Source organism: Stegostoma tigrinum, chromosome 9, assembly GCF_030684315.1.
Source record: "Stegostoma tigrinum isolate sSteTig4 chromosome 9, sSteTig4.hap1, whole genome shotgun sequence".
In the NCBI taxonomy this organism is placed as follows: Eukaryota; Metazoa; Chordata; class Chondrichthyes; order Orectolobiformes; family Stegostomatidae; genus Stegostoma; species Stegostoma tigrinum.
This window is the reverse complement of record NC_081362.1, coordinates 45,514,661-45,533,411: the sequence shown is the minus strand read 5'-3', so window position 1 is coordinate 45,533,411 and position 18,751 is coordinate 45,514,661. Positions and strand designations below refer to the sequence as shown.

Genomic DNA, 18,751 nt, shown 5'->3' with positions numbered 1-18,751 from the left:
CCATAAAGGGCTGTTCCTCAGAGGAGCAACAGAATTGCAAAGAGTTCTCCTTTTACCAGTTGTGTGCTCTTAGATTGAGACTGCTGTCTCACAAGAGATAATCATGTATGTAAGATGAAACTATCTGTGATGTAATAAGCTATTACTATTTGATGCAAACATGGTTAAGCTTCTGCCTAAGACACCAGTCCTCCCATAATGGTATCAGTAGCTCGACTAATGCCAGCAAGAAGTATTTTTGGCACTGCATCTACTCAAGATGGTTCTGGCACCAGTGTACATTCTGCACCACCCCCCTCCCCCACAAACCCCCCATTGCTGGCAACCGTGGCAGTGAAGTTTACAAAACTTGCTCGCAGGTTTTTGACTTATTAGGAAAGACCAGAGCAACTTTGGCTGATATGTCTGGAAGAAAAGGGAAACCAAGGTCGCAGATACTAAATGGTATGCAAAATATGAATGCAGAGTGCATTGGAGTTGCCAGCACGGATTTAAACTGTAAATGTTCTGAGTGCTGCCAGGAGGTTCAGATATCAGAAGATCATGTTGCTCGAAAAGGAAACACTGGCCATCGTTTGGAAAGCAGCTTAGGTTCGGCAGTGGAAGGATGGATTAAAATGAGGAGTTTGGTCGGCTTGTGGTGGAGGGGGTGGGGAAAGTGGCCTGAATTGAAAGACTACAGCTCCCAGGCTGCTTGGTAGGCGGCGGCAGAGGGAGGGAGCATGCGCCGGGAGCCTGGGCACGACTCCCCGGGCAGAGTGCGGGCATTGGGCGGCGGGGGGCTGCGGCTGCGGGAGAGGCGGATCCCAGCTCTGCTCCGCACCGCAGGGACAGTGCTGCGAGCGGGCAGCGCCGTCAGATGGGCAAAGCGGACCGCTGCTCCTCAGCATACAAAACCACCCCCAGAAAGATGCTGAACAGCCGGGGAGGGATCGTTCGCGTTTAGTGGAAGGTGGGAAATAGAAATTCTTTTTATTTTGGGAGTGGGGTGGGGAACGGGAAGAGAAAAACAGAGTCCCGTCGGGAATTTTTTTTTAATTTGGAGTGTGTGCGTTTGGGGGTGAGGAAGGGGAGGGGGGGGTTGTTTGAACGAAAATGACTAAAAACGCGGAAGGCTCGAGGGAGGAGCTGTGCAAAATCGCGGACGAAGAGCTGATGAAGTGGAGCAAGGAGGAGCTGGTGAGGAGACTTCGGAGATCGGACGCCGAGAAGATGACGGTGATGATCGACCACAGTAACCTGATCAAGGAGGTGAACCGGCGGCTGCAGGTCCACCTAACCGAGATCCGAGGGCTCAAGGAGGTTAACCAGAAGCTGCAGGAGGACAACCAGGAGCTGCGGGATCTCTGCTGCTTCCTGGACGACGACCGGCAGAAGGGCAAGAAGGTGTCCCGGGAGTGGCAGCGGCTGGGCAGGTACACGGCGGGAGTGATGCGCAAAGAAGTTGCCCTGTACTTGCAGAAAATGAAGGAGCTGGAGGTGAGGCAGGACGAGGTGGTGAAGGAGAACCTGGAACTGAAGGAGATGTGCCTGATGCTGGACGAGGAGAAGAGCGCGGGCAGTCGCAGCTCCATAGACAGCCAGTCCAGCCTTCTCCACCTGAACGCCACAAGTGGTTTGAGGGACCTGGGAGACGGCAGCAGCACCTCCAGCACGGGGAGCACCGACAGCCCCGACCACCACAAACAGTTAGCAGCGGGCAGCCCCGAGCACCTCCATAAGCACCGCGCTCCGACCGGGGGCAGCCCCGAGCACCAGAAGCACACGCTCGGCACCGGCAGCCCCGAGCTTCTGCCCAAGCACATGGTCAGCTCCAGCCCCGACCGCCCGAAGCACGTGATGGTGGGAACTCCGGCCCCGGAGCATCTGCAGCAGCACCGAGGCGGCAGCCCCGAGCGCCTTAAGCAACATTACGGTGGCAGCCCCGAGCATGTGAAACACTTGGGCGGCAGCGGCAGCAAGGAAGGGACTCTGCGGAGACCGTCGACGGCAGCGGCAGCGCCAGACGAGCTTTCGCCTCATCACAGAAGTGTGTACAATGGGATGAATGGTGGGTTGGTTGACCTACTGAAACCACAGGTGTCTTTGCAGAGACTACAGGCACATAGCCACAATATTTGAATTACCTTTCGGGGTTTAATGCATAGATTTCAGTGCATTAATAGAGTGCGTTGTCTGACCACATGCAGCACTAACGCATGTGTTCAGTCATGACATGAAAACTTACTGATGCATGTTCGCTTGCATTGTGCATCATGCCTATCTTTCATGGTATTGCTATACCAGTAAATTATTAATTGTAAAATTAGTCAGTAGACCAATTTGCAGGTCTGTTACGGTGGCGCTACAATTTTTGCATGAAATCAATGCATTTACATCACTATATATAAAAACACAATTCTTACTTTAGAGCAAAAATATTTCAGATAGGAGCTAACCTCCAAAAGCGTAGTGCGTTTTGTTTGTGGAATTTCAGGAGATCCTACTTAAAATTCAGCTGAACAGGTTATTTAATGCACTGTTAGTAAATGACAACTCTTTTCTCCGCCTAGAGAAATAATTTCCATTGCACGATAAATTGATGCCCCTCACGTGGCTCCGTACATCAGTTTGACAGGGTGTACATTGTGTAAATGTGTTTATGTACTCGTTAATCTAAAAAAAAAGCATTTAAAATCTTTTCCATGTGAACATAATAGGCAAATAGTGTACAGCTTGTCTTCGGTAGAAATATCTTAAGTAAGACCCTAATGGTGGGTTTTTAGGCTTCTGGTGCTGTGTATATAATTAAAGTCCATTAGGATTAAAGCCTTTATATTGCATTTGTAACAATGAAAGCTACTTATTAGATTACTTGCAATTAGTTTAATTGCAGATGATTTAGGAAAATAGATTTTATTCCTTGAAATGGTTTGTGCCTTTTTGCATATAAGAATTAAGCCCCCACCATATTGACATATATACCTGAATTTCATTTTTGAGACTTATTCACTTGTAAATCAAGTTATATAAAATTCTTGTCAGTTGTAAATGCTGTTTATAATCTTGGACTCAAGCTGGGGTTAGTAGTCAATTTGAATGACATGGGAAAAGACTAAACTTTTAACAGCAGCCTTACAATCAAATTAATTTTGAATTTACTTACATAGTGTTAAGGCTCGAATCAAGCTCTGTATTTCATGCTGAAAGATGTACTGTTTTAAAAAGATGATGCCCAGGTTTCAGTGATATGTTTTTTACATTTTGTTAATTAATCTAACATAAGGTATTCTAATTATCTGTAATTTTCCGCAACATTTGTTCGTATTACAGTCATTGTTTATGTGACTATGATCTTGAGGAAAGGCATTTCACGAACAACAAGATCTAATTCTCAATGTACAATAAGATGATCATGATCATCAAGCAGTCAGAGAGGTCTGGGATCAAGAATTTGGTGACTGCTGAGCTGACCTAACTGAAATCATCAGTTTTGGCTTCCATGTATTTTTTTTGTTTGGTTCAGGAGCCACGTTATAGATTGTAGATTTAGTTCCAAGTCACTAATATTTGACACTTGAAGCAGGACCTTGAGCATTCTTGGATGCCACTGCTTAACATTGGATTAGGTAACAACGTTGTCCTGTCACTTGTCAGATCTAGATCTGAATCTCACCCAAACTTCAACAGCTGAATGATTTCCAAGTGAAATAGAACATTTTCTGTTCATTTCAAATATGTGTGAGTCCGTCAACAACTTAAACTTTATAATATAGACAATTTTGTAATATTACTAAGTAAAGCTACAAATGTATGCCTGTCTGAGGTCAGAATTAAGGCATGTTATTGGGAATATTATTGTAGAATCTTTACTCTGTATGTAATCTGCACTGTCAGTGGTTTGTCTTGCTGCTAATTCTGTGCAATAGCAAAAGCATTTTCAATTCCTAATTAAACACAAAACAATTAACTTTTTTGCTCCAGTTAAGCAAGAGGAATACCAAGAATAAATCAAATTTGAATCAAACAGTGAATACAATAATCAGAGGTAACAGTAGGGAGTTACTGTGCAATTTGAACTAGTAGGCATTTATCCTTTATGCCCAAATCACAGATGTGCATGGGAGGAGCCACTCCAAAGTTGAGTGGTATGGGAATGGGGGCTGCAGTGGCCATTGTTGTAAAGGCTTTGGGATCATGGATCTGAAGTAGTAGTGCTTTTATGGCAAGACATAAATGGAACAGGATCCACTTGAGAAGACTGAGAATTGGATATTGCAAGTCAAAAAGGTCACTGGGACAGAACTCAGGCTGGAAGAAATTACAATGTAGCATCTTACAGTGCAGAAAAAGACCATTGGCCATTTGTGTCTGTACCAACTTTTCGAAAGACCCATTGAACAAGTCCACATCCCTACTGGTCTAATGTAGTTGTTCAGTTTTTTAACTATTTCAGATATACCCTTCATTTTGGCTAGCTGTTAAATCTGCTTTTACATACTTCCAGATAGCACGTTCCAGATATCACAACCTGCAGAATAAAAGAACTCACCCCATTTTTGTGTTTAAGAAAGAAAATTTTGCATTTGTAGGTAGTGAGGATTCGAAAATTCCTTTTTAAATTATTGCAAATCTGGCAGTTTTAATGTGGTATTTACAGATCAATGCCCCAACTTTATTAGAGCACTAGTCCCAAATCTAGGCACTTGTCTGGTACAAAACCTGAAACCTGCTGTGAGAAGTAAACTTGGAATTAAGTTGAGGACAAGTACCTTTCTTTGTTCACTGGAGAAACATGATGCGGTTTTTAAACTTAACTTCAAATTCTAATAGTGTTTTTCAAAACTTTGAAAAAGCATATGTTGTCAGATTACAAATATTGCTGAACACATGTAGCCAGAGCAAAAGCAGTCATATCCAGAAATGATTCCTGTTTCAGGAGTAAAACTGGGTCTATCTTCTCTGGTTTACCACGGCAAGTGGTGGAACAGTATACAAGTGTAGGTCTTATTGATGTAATTTATAAAGCTGGATACCTGTTTCCCACTTTGACAAATTGATAAATACTATCTTTCGAATTTTAAGAATTTTGGAACCATGCAGGACAACAGATATTCTTAGAGAAACTGTTAATTCCTGTTGCTGCAATGCCTAGATTTTGTGACCTTTTATATTTGTGTTTTTCTCGTAAGCTACAGACAAACTTTGTTAATGCAAACTGTTAGACAATGTTTTCATCATACGGATCTTGTGCATCGTAAATCATTTACAAGTGTCCATTTACCGTCCATTTTTATTTTTCTGTATTTTATTTAGGATTGTAGCAGTTAAGTAAACAGAAGGACTCTATGAAAATAACAATTCCTATTTACTCAATGGCCTTCAAGCTAGGTAGAAGTGCAGGTACAGTAAATATTTAAGTGCCAGAGGTTCTGCTTTCCTGGGATGGTATTGATAGATGGGATCCATTTTAGAACTTCTTGGTGTGTTTTCTTGAGTTTGTATTGATGAGCTTTGTCTGTATAAATGGTCAATGGTTGTCTAAATGCTGTACCATATTGTTCACTACAACAGAATCTCCAAAAATATTTCTGTCCAGTGTTAAATGTAAGTAAACATCCTTATCTTATTACCAGCATGGTGGTGTGTTGCCTTCAGTTATTCTGGTTAAGATTAATTCTCTGTATTCTCCTAACCTTTAGTACTTCATCTAATTCTTTGTTTCTCATGACTTTTAAGCTTTTAAATCATTACGCTGCTGATTTTAATATCTACATCAAAGGTTTTGAATTGAGGCCAAATATATTAAATAGTGTTTCTTCTTTCTCCAGTATCTAGCCTTAAGAAGTGCAATGAATCTTTGCCCATGGCTGTTTCCAGCCACATGGCTGTTCTCCATGTGTAAGTTATAACCTTGAATATTGACAGACTAGTCTTAAGTGTGGTATTCATATTAGTTTGAATATGTTATCACTTAAGGCCACAACATGTACTGTCCAGGAGGGGTCACTGCAGACACATCAGGACTGTGAAACTTGGTTCCATAATTGTTTTACCTTCACGTGCCTGAGCATTGAGCCTGATTGGTATGATTGACATCTAGTAGAAAAAAAGGGGACTGAGCATACGGTCAGGATTAGTCCTGAAATCCCTTTGGTCTTCGTAATTTATTACACCGTTAATAAGATCATTAATCACTGAACTATCAGAGAACGTGTGTCAGAGCACTCCCTTTTCTCTTTTTTAAAAAATTGAACTTTTTTTTAAACCATCATTATTAATTATGTTATTGTAAGTGAGTTTCCTTTGTATATTGCTTGGCCAGCGAAAGAACCACTGAAATAGATTTTCAGTAAAGTGGATACTCCCTCCTTTTAGTCTTATTTCTCTCATTTTCTCCTATCCTCCCTGGAAGAAAGAAGCCATTGACTAGGGCATGATTTTTCAAGTATCCATACTTTACTCTGATTAGCATACATCATGTCGGAGCCTATACTTGATAGTAGGCGGTCACTTTTATCACAGTACATCAATAGTGAGCTCAGACCCGACCTCAGCTGATATCCAGAAAAATTTACTTCAATCAGAATCCAGGCTGATATCCATCACTAATGGAGGGGTACCAAAGTTAATTCTGATACCTTTATGTCCTGAGTGTATCAATTAGGTGTTCACTGGTTCATTGGAGAAGTTAGGAGTTAATCTTAGTGCAAAAATGTAGCTTCCGGAAAGAAGATGTTTAACAATAAAAATCAAAACTTAAATTTGAAGAACTTACACAATGCCCTCGTGGAATTTGTTTCCATTAATAGCTTCCATTTTCTTAAGTGATAAAAAAGCGATGAGTCAAGGCTATGAGACAGACCACTATCAAGGCTGAAAACAGGAAAAGAAAGGTAGAAAGTAGTGATTAGACCACAAAGCATGGCGTTAATGTCATTGGACATTTCATAGGGCGGAAAGACAATTCTGGGAGAAACTGCATTTGAGTAAGAGACTGTGAGGGTATAGGCTGTTTTTATTTACGCTAAGAGTAAGCAAACAAGCAGGCCTAGCATTAATTATAGTGGATAAATTGACGAGCAAAGTTACTGTGAAGAGCAAGAAGCTGGTTAGAAGTGAGAGATAGATTACTTACCATGTGACAGCTCTATTTTCTTTCTAGTTTAGCATTAAGAACAGTTTGCAGATATTGCAGGAGCATTCAAAGTTTGGACTTTCCTTTCAAACTGAAACTGAGTATTTCTTGCTTTGAACATGAGCATTTCCTTTATTGTTTACGTGGCAGGAAAGAAGGGCCAAAAATGGTACTAGATTAATAAAGATGCAAAACTAATCAAGTCTTGGGTGGCATCTGTTTATTAGACTTGCAGAAGAGAAGAAAAATCTGCCTTTGAATTGAAATAAAGAAAATATTTGCTGTTCTCCCCAAGGGGATTTGGTAAAGCAGTAATTCAGCATTAGGTTTCAATAACATAACCCCTAACTCCTTTAAATAAGAATGGTGCCTGGTAATATGTAAAGCATCTAATTAAACTGTACCCACCTTCAGCATACAAATGAACAAGTAACTGAGTACAAATTTATTGACACAAATGGCTTTTGAAAGGAAATGAAATAAAACCAAATTTAAAACTAAAGGCCATGTTGAAAATAAACACAAATTGATATAATCATAGTATAATGACAGTTAACAGTGACATATCATAAGGGCTATTCAAATAAAGGCTATTCATAAACATTCATTTAAATTGACCTGATGAAACCAAAGTAACATTTTTTTAAAATCCAAACAATTAATTTTGATTAGTAATCACCTTTGTCTCTATTCATTAGCACCAAGCAGTTATCTGAAATCTTTCTCCAAAAATTTATTTATTTATTCATTGAATTTTATGAGGCAGCTTTCAGAAGGCTAAAAAGAGAAAATAAAAATGCTAGGCTACAGGTAAACAGTGGGAAAATGGGATGAGTGAAGGTGCCCTTGTAGACTCCTGGCAATGGACGTAATTGGCCAAATGTGCAATAAGCTTTCATTCCAGTGATATGACCTGAAGTATAACAAAAAGGAAAAAAATAGTATACATTCAGATTATTTCATCTGAAAGGAACAAGGTGGTGATGGCATAAGTGAGGTTAGCATTTTCCTGTTAATATGACCCAGTCACAGGAATTCCTAACACATTGGAAAATCGCACACTTGTAAAGCAACTCACCTGTATCCATTGCACCCAAGAAGATAAAAGTCTTTCCTGTGGATTTAACATTTTCCTTGAATTTATGAATACCTTTCTACTTAAAACTGATGGTTTTCTGGTCCAGAAACATTAGTTTGACATGCAGTTGTTACTAACCTTCTCAACTGTCTGTACTATGAACATTTAAAAAACAATGCTAAATTAAATAAAATCAATACCAATGCAGTGTGGTAGTTACAGTATTGAGGATTCAATACCTGAGGTTGAAGTTGTTGTAATTCAATTCATCACACAATATTGCACTGACAACCAGTGAAGTTATTTTGATTATTGCCTGCATATTAATATGTAGGTTAATCTCAGTTTTGTAGATTAATATCAATGCCACATTCAGCAATATTAGTAGGATTGGGATTCCAGTTAGATGCATGGTGTCAGTATTCATCAAAATTTCAGTTGCAGTTTCTCATTTATTTTCCTTGCTGACAGATGCAGCGATGTAAGGTTGCTCACTGCTCTGCTGCTGGCACTTTTCCCCAATACCAGGTCTGTCAAGTCCCAGCTCCAAAGAAGACCAAAGCTCTTTGTTACAAATAGGATATTTCACTGATAGTCTGCAAATCAAACAGCATCATGAAAACATTGTACATATCCTTTTAAAATAACTAGTTCGACAAACGTTCATGAAATACAATTTGTATTTCTCAGATGCAGATTGCTCATAAACTGCTCATAAATGGACTAATACTGGATAAAGAGATAGTAGGAACTGCTGATGTTGGAGAATCTGAGATAACAAGGTGTAGAGCTGGGTGAACACAGCAGGCCAAGCATTGATGCTGCTTGGCCTGCTGTGTTCATCCAGCTCTACAGTTTGTTAATACAAGATAAAGATGCTTTTGGTGCATTTTTAAAGAAATTGATAAGTTAACTTAGTCATACCAAATGAAACCACGGTGATTAACGAAGGAGCTAGAGCAGTCCCAGTTAAAAGGCAGCTTAGGTCAAAAGGTTTCTAAAAAACATTTTTGTTTTAGGAGAATCCTAAAGTTGAAGATTCTCGTTTGAAGGAGTGACATGAGAATGCAAACTATCTGTGAGTCAAATAGAGTGACAGGTATGCGTGACTAGTGTTTCAATAATAAAAGAAACACAAGCATGCAGATATCCATGAGAAGTAGTAATTTAGAAAGGGTAAAGGATCATTCAGAATGCCAACAAAATAAATGAATAAATGGATGAAAGACCAAAAATGGATTAGGTCTTGGTCAAAGATTTCAGGGGATAGTGGTGAGGGCAATTGTGTAAACAATTTCTGGTGAGTATGTTTTTCAGAGATAAACAAAAGATTTTTTTAACATTTTCAATTATTAGTCATTTTTAATATATTTTGACAACAGTATTGTTGGGAATTCTACAATTCTACAATCGATATGTGCCCTAAGGATTCAAGAGCTTTTTCAGGACTGTGAATACATGGTAATGTTATACTCCCTGATCTGGAATTTTGCTGGGGATAATAGTGTAAGACACTTTGTGCGTATTGCAATATTTTTTGTGTAAGCTTATTTAAGTTAATAACTGGAGGAAAGAAGGGAATTCTAGTTAAATAAATATTTTTGATTTAAGTTATGGAACCATGCATTGAACATTAATGACAAGCAAGACTTGAAAATAAGCTTTAACTAGTGCGAAGAACAATACAGTGAAAATAAATCATAATCTGTGATGTTATCTTTCATACTTTCGAAGAAACCCTCTTAAAACAGTTGTGTTTTTATAGTGCTGCCTAACTCAGTGACATTGCACATGAAACATAAGATGGGCCCAGAAATCAGAGTAGGATTGAGAAAAATGGTTGGTTGGAAAAATAAAGAAGAATTGAATAAGGTCTGTTTGCTCCTTGCCTTAATTATCTTCTTGCTTTTATCAGCTGCAATGTGTAGCACCAGGTTTAACCAATTTGGGATAGCACAATGTTTCAGTGACCATGATGCACAGGCTAGGTGGTTTAGACATGGGAAATACAAGGTTACAGAGATAGGGAGCTGTAGGTTTGGGTGGGATGCTCTTCAGACATTGGCGTGGATTGACTGGGCTGAATGGCCTGCTCTCGCACAGTAGTGATTCTATGATTCAATAGATATGTATCCCTAAAGGAAAGTTTCACATGTCATCTATATTACTGAAACTCCCTTAATCTGCTTCTAGCCTGTGCAGTTACTGCCCCTTCTCACTGTAAATATTCACTGTTTTGTTCTGACACAACACAGTTTGTGCATCATAAATGGTTTATGCTTTCTGCATTAATAGGCATGTTCATGAAATGCTTGTTTCTGCTGTGTGCATTCACAATAACGGGCTGCAGGATAAGACTCCCAAAATTAACAATTTGGAAAATTATGTGAGATAATTACCATTTACTTAAATAGAATAAAGATTTCTTACACAGCTATTACAGCTGTAAAACAAAATGACCTGCAGTCTTTATGGAGGAGATAACACTGAAACAGACTTTGAGAATGTATTATAATCAAAAGATGGAATTTTATATAGAAAATTGATTTGCGGTTGTAGGGTTTGCTTGTGTGCTATTTTATCACTTTGTAGCAAGATTGATCAGAACTGTAGACATTTGATTGACTGCAATGATGACACTTTCACACCAGTTTAATATCCTTGTCAATAGCTATTGCATTCTCAGCTTAAAACCTCTACAGTCTAGTCATAGTAAGCCTTTTTAACTATTCCAAGTTATTCAATGTCTCTAAACTTGTACTTGAATGATTTATTTGAGGTATTCTGATGTATAATTCATGCTTGCCTGATTAGTGGTTAAAAAGCCATTTACCCCTGTGACTACCTATATTTGTGAGCCATAAGAAACTGAATAAAAACTTGCAAGTCCAGGCTGAGTTCCGTGCAAAATTGAGAAAAGAAATTGGAAAGCCATAAAATGTAGTGAAGTCGTTTGTTTTATTAGTTTATAAATATACTTTATTAGTTCAACTTATATTTGTAAATTCTTGACCTGATTTCCACAGACGCTGATGGTACAGAAAGTTAGAAAGGTAATTAGTTATACAAAATAGAAGTATCTCTGTGGCCCACGATCAAGATGTTGATGAGTTCAAGCTTGTAAATTGGAATCATCAGTTGCTTTAATCACAGCTCAGAACTTTTTTTTAGCTTTTGCAGTTTCATTGATATTTCGCCACTGTCCACAGTTACAGGTTAACTGAAAGTGGCAAAAGATTAGATTCTTAAATCTTACTGTTTGCAGTTAGCCACTCTTAAACTGTGGCATCAATGCAGACTGGTTTCTATAGTCAGTTTCTTTCCAGAATCCTGCATAACAGTGGCTCCAGATTTACAGTATACAAATACAAACTTTGTCACACAGATAGCAAGCTTGTAGCACAAGTGTACTTTATTCCATCATGTCTATGGGGATTCTCATGATCACCCTAACTGCAGTGAAAGATCCAGACAATCAGTGATCAGGAGAATACTATGGAAATTTTGTTTCTTAGAATTTTGGCACAAGGATATAAAAGTGGGAAAAGTATTAGAAAAAGGAAAACAATAACTGTCTAAGCAATAAATTTATTGATACGATACTTTCATTTATCAGACAGTGTTTATATATTTATTTCATGTTGCATAAATGAGTTGTAAAGGATGGGCTCGTAGTGGAGGAGATCTTTGTTTGTTCTTAAAATGAAATTTCGTACGAGCCAAGAATGATGTTTGACTAGTTTATTAGTCAGAGAAAGTAAGAGCTTTGTATGGTTACACAAAGTATGGTATTGTTTCAGACCTCTGTTGCAGATTCTGACTACCATATTTCAGACAATCACTTATTCTTCCGTAAAATCTGCATGGATTTTCTTCCTTGAGTTGATAACCATTTTGCACCGTAATTAGAAGTTACTCAGACCACTGTGTGCAGTGCCTGTACGCTTAAAAGAATGTTGATAAAGGTAAAGTTTCCTAGTCTTCAAAAACTGCAGATGTGCTCTTTCATTAGAGAGAGATGACAGGTGGTGGTTTAACTTGAGGGTCACCACACCTCAGGCAAGGGGAGAGGTTGAGATGGAGAGTCCTTACAAGGTCAAAGAAGGTTTCAAGGATGATACCATAACTGAGAAGTTATACCTCTCAGTAAAGGCTCGATCAGCTTGGTGTCTTTTCCCTGGACAAGTCTGAGTGGGTAACTATTGGGGATCTTTTTTAAGGTTATGGAAGTGTGTGATAGAATACATATTGTATGGAATAGATCTCTGCTTGTGGAAGGGCCCAGAACCATGCACCAAAAAGAGAAGATTCTCATCAATAAATTCAGTAGAAATTCGGGAGGAAATCGTTACTAAGGGAGCTCACTGCTACAAAGAATACTTGATGAAAATGGTTTGTGTGCATCAAGGTGTTGCTGCTGAAACAAAAGAGATGGAAAGGGAAAGAAAGCAATGCAGACAGACTGAGATGAATTAGGGGAGGAGGAGGATGGTGTCAACCAGTGGGGTTAGTTGACTGTTTTTTTGAACTATTATGTGTAGCCTACTATAATTCTGTATTTATTTGCATTATTAAGTAGTGTTTCATAAATTTGCACCTCTTCAGGTGGCTGATCTCTATTTAGCTCTTCAAATCTGCTAAACTACCAACAACGTTGCAAAGAACTGTCGATGACACTGGTAGCTACACTGAGAAGTAACTTTTTCACACCGCCAGTGGCTCATGGCTGGAATACACAGCTATAAGTATGTTGGAGGTAGATTCAATTGAGGGGTGCCAAAGGGCATTTTTTGATTACTTAAACAGGAACGATGTGCAGGGTTTCGGGAGACAGGCAGGAGTTTAAATCAAAATACTCAGCGGTTTCGACATGATGTGCCAAATAGCCTCATTCTGAACTGTAATTATTCTATGATTGCTATTCTACCATGTCAGTTGAGTGAGCTGTGATCTCCCCTCTATCAGGTCTACCAGTGTCTCCCATAATTCTCTCTCCGAATTATTCCATTAAATGATTGCCAGTCTTGCTTTCAAAGGTTGCAAAATATAAATTAATTATGCCTTGTAAATTCAGTATGCACTTTCAGGACTGTGGCGAGAATAGTGGTCCAGAAATCAAACTCATTATTCTGTGAGTCAAAGTGTAAAATAAAATCAATGTAATCTCTGGATTGTCAATGTCTGACTGTAAATCCTTTTAAGATAAAAGAAACGTACGCCCTGGGCTCATCAATAAACAAATAATTAAAAAGAGGTATTTATTATAACAAATCTATTCTCTAACACAAAGAACAAACAGTTCAGAGAAGTTTGCCCATATTCCTAAAACAGAAGGAGTAGCCTTTGAAGAAAGATTAAGCAGGTTGGGTCTGTGGTCATTGGAGTTAGAAGAATAAGAGCTGATCCTATTGAAGTAAATCAGATTCTGAAGACCTTAACAAGGTGAATGCTGAGAGGATGTTCCCCTCCTCAGGAAATCTACAACCTGGAAGACTAGTTTCAGAATAAAGGCTGTCCCATTTAAGTAGGAGATGAGGAAGCTTTACTTCTCTCACGGTTATGTGTTCGGAATTATTTCTTCCAACAAGCAGTAGCGATAGCATCATTCAATACAATTGAGATGGAGTTAAGCAAAGTTTTGATTGACACAGAACAAAGATTACGGGAACCAAATAGGAAAGTAGAGTTAATGGCTCCTGTTTTTTATGTTGATAGAAAAAATGCAGGGAGAGAAGAGGACTTTTGTTTTCTCTCTGGAGGTTGTTTACTCTGTGGAATTCCCTTCCCCACTGTGCATTGGAGGTTGGATCATTGAATGTGTTCAGTGCTGAGTCGGATAGATTTTGGATCAGTAGTAGAGCTGAGAACAATGGGGGCAGACAGGATTGGAGACTCACTCAGATCAGTTTAAGGGTGTGAGTCACCTGCTCCTCCTGATTCTCGTAATCTTCCGCCTGAAATGGCAGAATTTAAAATTCCTACTTATTGACAACATAGTCAGCTTGTAGTTTCATTTATTTTTGATTCAATTCCATGTTATTTTTGCTAAAATAAATTTTGAAAAAAAAAAGTCCAATGTATATGTTTTGAAAATTGCCGTGCTATTTATCAAAATGTTCTGCCGTTCAATAGAATCTGTTTGGTTCATTACAAAGGATTTTGTCAATGTCCAGGCCTGACGATTTGGTGTTCTGACAGTCGAACAGGTTTAAATGTAGATGTAGATATAGCTGTTAGGACTAAAAGGATCAAAGAAAATTGGCAGAAACAGGAACAAGGCACTGAGCTTGATAATCTGTTCTGATCGTATTGAACGGCACGGCAGACTTAAAGGGTTGAATGGCCTACCCCTTCTCCTGTATTCTATGTTTCTATGCTTAATCAGCCTCACATTTTGAACTAGAGAAGGAGCGATCAGTCAGGACTGCCACTTCTGATCTTCATCTCATAATTTCACTGTGAATGTATATGTATGTCTCCTCAGATAATAAACTGTGCAGTCCTGTGACAGTCCCTGTATTGGTTCAAATATGAAGAAAGACTACTTGGATATGATACTGGAAACTAACATTCATCTTTAGAATTGTACAGAAGGAAACTTTCAAATCCTTTTTGACCAACTGCTTCTTCTGACCTGGCTGACTGCACAATTTTCCTCCAACGCTCTCCTCTGCTAGCAGGTTGTCTGTCTGGGACTTCTCGCACCCAGTATCATTCTCATCTGTCTAACAATATCCTGTGTATCACTTCCAAAGGCTTCTCTTACTCCTACTGTACTGTTGCTTTTGGTGTGTCCCATTGGTCTATGCACTCACCTCCTCCCCCCCCCCCCCCCTCCCCCCCGCTTTCTCATCAACATACTGTTATGGTGACATCCTATGTAGGAGCAAATTACTGCAGATGATGAAACACAGTGTAGATTGAAGAGTCACCTCGGCTTGAAACGTTAGCCTCCTTAACCTCCTGGATGCTGTTTGACCTGTTGTGATCGCCAGCATTTGTTGTTTTCAGTGATATCCAACGTATGCTGGGAGCACTCAGCTCTACCTCATCATCATCTCTTTCAATTCCTCCTCTGTTGCTAAATTATCAGGTTGATTATTAAGCATTCAGCACTAGATGAGCAGAAATTTCTTCCATTTCAATAGTAAGAACACTGAAACTGTAGTTTAGAGTATTTGCTTCAAATTGTTTTCTGGCTCCCAACTCCATCCCTTGACTTAACAACATTCTGAGATTCAGCCAGTGTGCAAGAAAACCTGATGTCATGTTTAACCCCAAGATGAGCTTTTGACCTCTGTTACATTCTCATTATGGTAGTCGATTTCCACTTCCATTATAACTCTCAACTTCTCCCCTGTTTTGGCTCAATGCCTGACATCCTCAGTCAAGTCCCTCTTACTTCAGACTCTACTATTCTCATGTGCTCTGCACTGGCCTTACTGCATTCTAACATCCATAAATGCCAGGTCATTCAAAACTCTGCTACCTGTTCTTGACAACACAAAGACTTGTCACTGCTCAATCTGTGCTTGCTGATATGTGGTTTCGGGACAAGCAATATCTTGATTTTAAAGTTCCACCTTTATTTTCAAATTCCTGCATGGCCTTGGTGCTCTATCTGACGTCATTTTTAGCCCGATACCTTCAAAGGTTTATTTACTGTAATGCTGGCTTCATGAGCATGTCCCGTTTTAATGGCTGCACCATTGGTGGCTGTGCCTTCTGTTTTCCAGGCCCTAAACACTGGAACACCTTCCCTACACCTCTCTATTTCACTTTTCTCCTTTAAGACACTCGCTGAAACCAACCATATTGGCCACAATTTTGATAATCTCATTTAATTTCTCCTTACGTGGTTCAGTGTTGTCTTCCTTTGTAATGCTTCTGAAATATCATGGAGCATTTAATCTTGTTAAAATACGCAATATTTGTGGTTGTTATATCATATGTGAGAAAGGACTGTCAGAAAAGGACCTAAATAGGAGGGGAAAAATAATTAATTCCTAATGAAGAATTTTACAAGTTTATTTCTCGTGTGTAATGGCAGGCTCAATAAAGCAATAAGATGATTCCATTAGCTGTGGTGGCTAATTTGTTTGCAATCAATCATACAACAAAATAGACATTCATTGTAGTCTTTTGTCTGGTTAGATCTCCAAGGGCAGAGTTTCCTCATTGTAGCACTTGAGAAGCATTGTGTTCCTCGACACAATGGCGACAGAGACCTGTACATGAGTACAGGCCCAGTACCTAAAGTTCTTTTCTCTGAGATTTAAGCATTCCAGGTGAAGGGACCTTGGATGATCTCCAGAGTGAAACTTTCAATATTTGTTATAATGTAAGACAGGTGAAATTGGTCTTCTGATATATAGGCTTTTATCAACAGATTTTTAAAGGTGCATGATTTTGACAGTTGCAGGACATGATGTGGCAATGTTACTGAATACCTCGACGATATTTCATGTTCTATTTGTGCTTGTATCTTGACATGTGACGTGATCACAATATTTAATTCTGCGAATATGAGGAGTGTTTCTGAGTGAAAGTAATTCAGTTTGAGTAGATCATATTCTTCACAAAGAGTTTAATAGAGTCAGCGTCAGAAAAATAACCTTGCAGCAGCCAGTAAATGGTGATGCACACAGGAAATGAGGTATGCTTTAGAATCTCATTAACACTAACAGTCAAAAGTATTTTGTCAAACCTTTTAATAAGTATTAATCATGCAGTTCAGAATAAATTATTAAGAATGATTAGAGAGAAGAATCCAGCTGTTAAAGCACCCAATTTGTGCTATGTTTTATTCTCATTTATAAATGTGACCTTAATTTTATGTTTGATGCTGTGCTGAGAAACTTTCTGATAATGAAGTGTAGTGGCAAGGGAACACAAATTATTTTAATGTTTCTTTCTCTTCAAATGACTTAATAGTTATTATTTGTCTTCTTCAAAGTAAAGATCCTTGATCAGGTTCTTGAAGCATACAAAACATGTGAATAAACACTAGAGATGAATTGACACTTATGCACAGAACATTTTATTTCTGTTAACATTGAGATTGTTTTCTGGAATATAATCTGAAGCCAGTTAGTACTGTTTTCTCTCTGCAAGAGGATTTAGAGGAGGTTTTTGCTCCATTTATGGTATTGCTCAATAACACATTAATCCCAGGCTTTGCTCCATTAGCAGCAATGTGTTTTTGAACTGTGCCTCTGTACAAATTTCAGAATAAGAATATTTTTACTGAATTTGTGGAGCAGATTTATGATGGACAATCCAAACCATGTGATACTTGAATAATATTCAGATAGTACATTTCTCTCGGAAATAGTTAGTGAAAATTATTGCAAAGCTGACCAGGAGAGGTGCATAGCAAATTGGGATCACTGTGAAGCAGAACAAAAGGAACATGCAGCAGTTTGAAATCAATGTGAAGCAGACTGGGAGGAATGTGCACCCAGCAGCATCGCTGTGAAGCAGACCAGGAAGAGTGTGCAGCAGGTTGAGATCACAAATTAGGATTGCTGTGAAGCAGACTGAGTTGGTGCATTGTGCAGTGGGTATTATTTTGAAGCAGGCCAGGAAGGTATAATCACTGTGGCATCCCTCATCCAATTCTGTCCCCATTCTATTCCTTGCCATTTCCAAACAACCCATCAATGTTAGGATAGCCTGGAGTCCCTGTTGTTGGTATCACTTTAAAAGACCATTATGCATGTGGGCAAGCACTGTTAGGCTGGAATGGAGTGCACTTTTCCTGACATTTGTTGTGGACATGGGAGACAAGGGAACATTGGTCCTTCTCCTTGCAGACAGCATCTCAGAGGTCTTGGTGGATGGAGTGGTTCAGAGGTGAGGCACTGCCTTCCCCCAGGACCAACAATGGAGGCCACGACACCAGATCATGCTGGCTTGGTTGAAGGTTGATATCTGGGTTTGTGCACACATTGCTATCTGGCGGAACACACAGCAACGGAAGTAGGTGTTCAATGATCTTCTCTACTCTGCAACCATCTCTCTGAAACCTCACAGTCAGTAGCCCTGGCACTGCACACACCTCCCACCAAGGCTCATGCTGTACAAGTCTCATTGTCACCTACGTTTTCCCCACTCGCTGTCACTCACCCCAACCCCCAAAATGCATAACTCCGCATGCCCTCTGCGCTACCTACTCACTCGTTTGTGGTACCTCCCTATCTGCACGAACATTAACAGCTGTGCCATCCACTTGTATCTCTCTTAACTCTAGGCTATCTCTCATTCTAGGAAGGAAACAGTCCCCACTAAGGTAGAAGGAGTCAAGACAGGTGATGTGTGCTATCTGACATTCAGCTCGCCCCCGAGAAGGAAAGAATGCTGACACTCACTACCCCAAGAGCTTGACTGACCGACCATGTCCAAACTCCCAGACTGGTATGAGAGGCTGCCCTTGATGTACCCCACTGTAACCTCCTCACCGAGGATTATCTCCCTTGACTGAGGATTGCTGTCAATCATGACAAGCTTCCTGGCTCCATGTCTGCACTAAGTAGTTCAGCAATACAGCTGTACTG

The 18,751-nt window shown here is 39.5% G+C and overlaps 1 protein-coding gene across 1 annotated transcript in view; it reads left to right on the top strand.

Moving 5' to 3' along the window:
* The first annotated feature begins 781 nt into the window (after positions 1-781).
* LOC125454556 (coiled-coil domain-containing protein 85A-like) overlaps positions 782-18,751 on the top strand; it is a 629,033-nt gene continuing 611,063 nt past the window's right edge. Inside the window, exon 1 of the mRNA XM_048535430.2 lies at positions 782-2,050. Within this exon, the coding sequence (XP_048391387.1) occupies positions 1,096-2,050 (955 nt within the window). The 5' untranslated portion in view covers positions 782-1,095. The remainder of the gene's footprint in view (positions 2,051-18,751) is intronic.